Source organism: Prunus dulcis, chromosome 1, assembly GCF_902201215.1.
Source record: "Prunus dulcis chromosome 1, ALMONDv2, whole genome shotgun sequence".
Lineage (NCBI taxonomy): Eukaryota > Viridiplantae > Streptophyta > Magnoliopsida > Rosales > Rosaceae > Prunus > Prunus dulcis.
The window spans coordinates 5726007-5729817 of NC_047650.1; the positions used below are offsets into that span (position 1 = coordinate 5726007).

At 38.6% G+C, this 3811-nt stretch overlaps 1 protein-coding gene across 1 annotated transcript; it reads left to right on the forward strand.

Moving 5' to 3' along the window:
* Positions 1-1381: 1381 nt before the first annotated feature.
* LOC117628180 lies at positions 1382-1891 on the forward strand. The gene has a single exon (XM_034360603.1). It carries the CDS (start codon positions 1382-1384, stop codon positions 1889-1891), a length of 510 nt encoding a protein of 169 aa, XP_034216494.1.
* The last annotated feature ends 1920 nt before the right edge of the window (positions 1892-3811 follow it).

Below are 3811 nucleotides of genomic sequence, written 5' to 3' on the forward strand. Positions count from 1 at the left end.
TCGATGCAGTGGATGTGAAGTTGGGCCCAATGATCTTGTGCTGAGCCTGAGTTTCTTCTGCTATTCAGATGAGGCAAAAGGGTCGCAAAAAATATTAAAATATTTGGTTATGGCCTTTGGGATTGGGAGGCATAATCATATCCACGCTGCAAAGTGTTTTCTTTTTCTTTTCTTTACTGTAAAGCTGGTTTCCGTACTGTGAAACTATCATCACCATTTCCGCCTATATAATTAGAAGCAAATGCATTGCAATTGATATATCAATATCAGAGATACATATGTGAATGTGAGGGAGAAAAAAAATTCAATAAATGTAGATCGTTTGTATATGTAGCCATTGATTCTTTTGTGCAGTCTCAGAGTGTTTACATGAAGCACAAGAGATTGGATTGCAGCCAAGGATGACTTGCCGGCATTTACAGTACTCTTGCTTTATGCAGTTGAGGTTTGCCGGCAAGTTGTCTTTGGCTACACTTTGCTCTCTTCTTCTCATGTCAGCCTCTGAGACTTGGGATTGTTTTAGTGCCTCAACATTTTCACTGACTTTTGCATTATGTATTATTATTTTTTAACTCAAGTGATGTCAGGAGAGAGTGGAAGCGTCAATACTCTTTAACTACTTGAGCTATAAATTTCTTGTTTTTTTTTTTTTTTTTTTTTGCAGAATTATAGGAAAGGTCCTTTGTGATCCCAATTAATGAGCAAAACTCACTTTTTTTTTTTTTTTTGGGTTAGAACAGCTTGTTTTCTTCAAATTCTTAACCTCTTCTACAGCTTCGTGTATTCTTTCTCCAGATTGCGATCAACCCATAGGCCGCAATATTTGACTGTATTGTGATTGCTGTGGTGAGAGTAGCAGGCAATATATCATCCACCTAGGCCGCAATATTTGACTTTCAAATTCTATGTTACAAGCTTTTACAACATTACATCATTATTTTTTATATTTATGTTATTGTTTTCACATTAGTCTCCTGATTTTATTTTAGGGTAATTATAAAAAATAAAAAAAATCCGGGGTTATTTTCAAGTTTATACCAATTTGGTAAGACATTTACAACTTATACTCAAACTTCTAGAAACTCTAAAAATTGACCATTATGTTACACAAAACATTAATAAGTCTATTAAATACTGATGTGTCAAATATGAACGCATTTTAATGGACTTCCAGGTGGACATGAAAATAATAAACAAATTTCTACTTAATTTTTTTTTTTTTTAATCATATAAATTTTCGGCTCTGAACCTCGTCTTCTCCTAGCCCCTATTCGCACCCAAAAGGACCCTAAATTCCACCTCCCTCGTCTTCTTCTTCTTCTTCCTCCTAGGGTTACCGTTACCCAATAATCCTGGCCCTCCAATCTCACACTCAATAGCAATGAAGCGTGACCTACCCGAGCTCGATAAGCAACTCTGCGGCGTCTGCGGCTCTACAGAGCGGTGGTTCCTCCACTACGTCCGCCACAGAGGAATTTATCGTAAGCTCTGCACCAACTGCGTCCTCAAGAACAACCCAGGCCTCCTCTGCCCTATCTGCCTCGACTTCTACGAGCACCCCCTTCCAGTACGTAACCAGGTCATGTGCGTCAGGTGCCCTTCCATCTCTCACTCTGCATGCGTCGCAGCCAATTCCTCCTTCCGCAACTTCCAGTGCCCTCCCTGCTCCCAACCCACATTCTCCTTCTTTAACCTCAGCCGCCAAAACGACTGCCAAGAAGCCAAAACAACAATCGTGATCGACAAGGACGCCGCCAAGGCCCTCTTCGCGGCCGCCAGGATCGCAGAGGCTGTGATGACTGAAGCTGCCGTCGTCGCCAGGGGCACGGCCGAGAGCCAGGTCAATGACGCCATCAAGGCGAAAAAGAAGGCCAGAGAGGCCTTGGAATGACTCACGTCTCTTGTCAACATGGAAAAGGAGAAGGATTTGAAGAGTGGAGATTTTGTTTCGGCGCCTGAGAGCCTCAACGTGAAACCTAAATTGGAGGGTCCTGCTGCAAGTGGCGCCCAAGATTTCTGAGCCTGAGGGAACCAATGGGTTGCCTGGTGATCAGTTGAAAACCAGTCGTGCTGATCCTATGGAAGAAGACTGATTTCAGATATGGGTTCATGGGTTCATAGGTTAAGTTTCTTTTCATTATTTGATGATGCTCAGCCTATGCTATTTAGCTTCAACTTGAGCTTCTAAACAGCCTTCTGGCACACTTGAGTCTCGTTCTTTTCATTAATTTTTTAAAACTATTTTTAAGAAGTACAGAAATTTTTATTATTTAATTTGGTTTTAAGCTTGAACCATATATTATTGGTTTGGTTTTAAGCTTTTGTAAACTGGTCGGATTGTTGAATTGTAACTTGGTAGTTATTGAAATTTAAAGTTTTATGGAATGTTGAGTTTTAAAATGGTCTGGAATGTTGAGTTTTAAAATGTTCTGATACACTAGAAAATGAGGAAAAAAAAAAAAAAAAAGTACGTAGAAAGTTGAGGATCGGCTAATGCTAACAAATAAACCTGCAATTGATTATTTTCACTAATTTCAAATTCGTTTTGGGTTCAATAGTCTAATTTAACACATGCCCCAACCTCAAGTTATCCATTTACTTGGCCTAATGGTCAAACAAGCTCCAACATTACCCAATATAAATTTTACACATGTTAGGCTCAAAAAGAGAGCAAAGGTGAACCAAGAATGACTTCCCATAAGAAGTTCGATAGAATAATACCAAATTCTCGCAAGTCATCCTCGGCTCATTTCTACTCTCAATACTCTCAGACAAATGGAACACTTAATGATTAAAAAAAAGCTCATGAAACGTCAGAAATGAAAAAGAATCAAGCAAATGGGATGTTGTACAGATAAGCCTCATTATAAGGCGCCTACCAATCCTCAAAATGCAGCTATCGCTAAATCACAACTAAGACATGATCATTTCAAGAATCTATTCTCATAGAACAGCAATCATATACTCTAAACCCTAAACCGTAAACCCTCTGTATGTGTGTATGAACGCATCCTATTAGAATTTTCTTTATTCCATGCACTGGAGCGAACAGCAATCATATACTTGTATGGACACAGATGCTTTCGTGGTCTTTGAGAGGGAAAATCGGATTCAAACCGCGAAGATTTTCTGTTTCTTCGGATTGCTGTAAAGTTGGTCAGAATGGGAATATAAGCATCCCGTATTATCGATCTGTAATCACAGACACGCATTGCAACAGAAGATATGTGAGGTTGATTGAGGGTTTGGACCGTACGTATATTATGTATATGTATCCAATATTTTATTGTGTGGTCTCAGATGCATTATCAACCAATCAGGCAGTGCCACATGGCATGAATATAAGTTTTTAAACTGTAAAATAAACACCAAAACTTCTGTTCCTATGTTTAATACACATGATTATCATCTAAATTAACGTAAACAGGTACCTAATGTGTTGCACAAATAAAGTAGCTATCAACCACTACCACTCATTTATAAAGTAACGCCTCTAAGATAAAAGGTAAAGTTAAGTGTTTGAATTCCATTATACTATTTTTTTTTTTTTTTTGAGGTCCTTTCCTATTGAAAGGGGCGATATCATATTAAACTCACACACACAACACGGATGCTAGGACTCAAACCCAGGACCTTGCCTGATAGAGTAAATACTCCAAACCACTACACTAGTGGGTCCTTTGCAATTCCATTATACTTTTAGATTAGCCAAACGAGAGGCTATACAAATGTCTAGAACTTTCAAATTCCTTAGTACTCGAAAGACAGGATTAAGGAAATTGAACCATGATTTCTGAAGCATTAAGTTGGA

Coding starts and splice junctions, on each gene's coding strand:
- LOC117628180 (XM_034360603.1), top strand. CDS start 1,382: ATGAAGCGTGACCTACCCGAGCTCGATAAGCAACTCTGCGGCGTCTGC.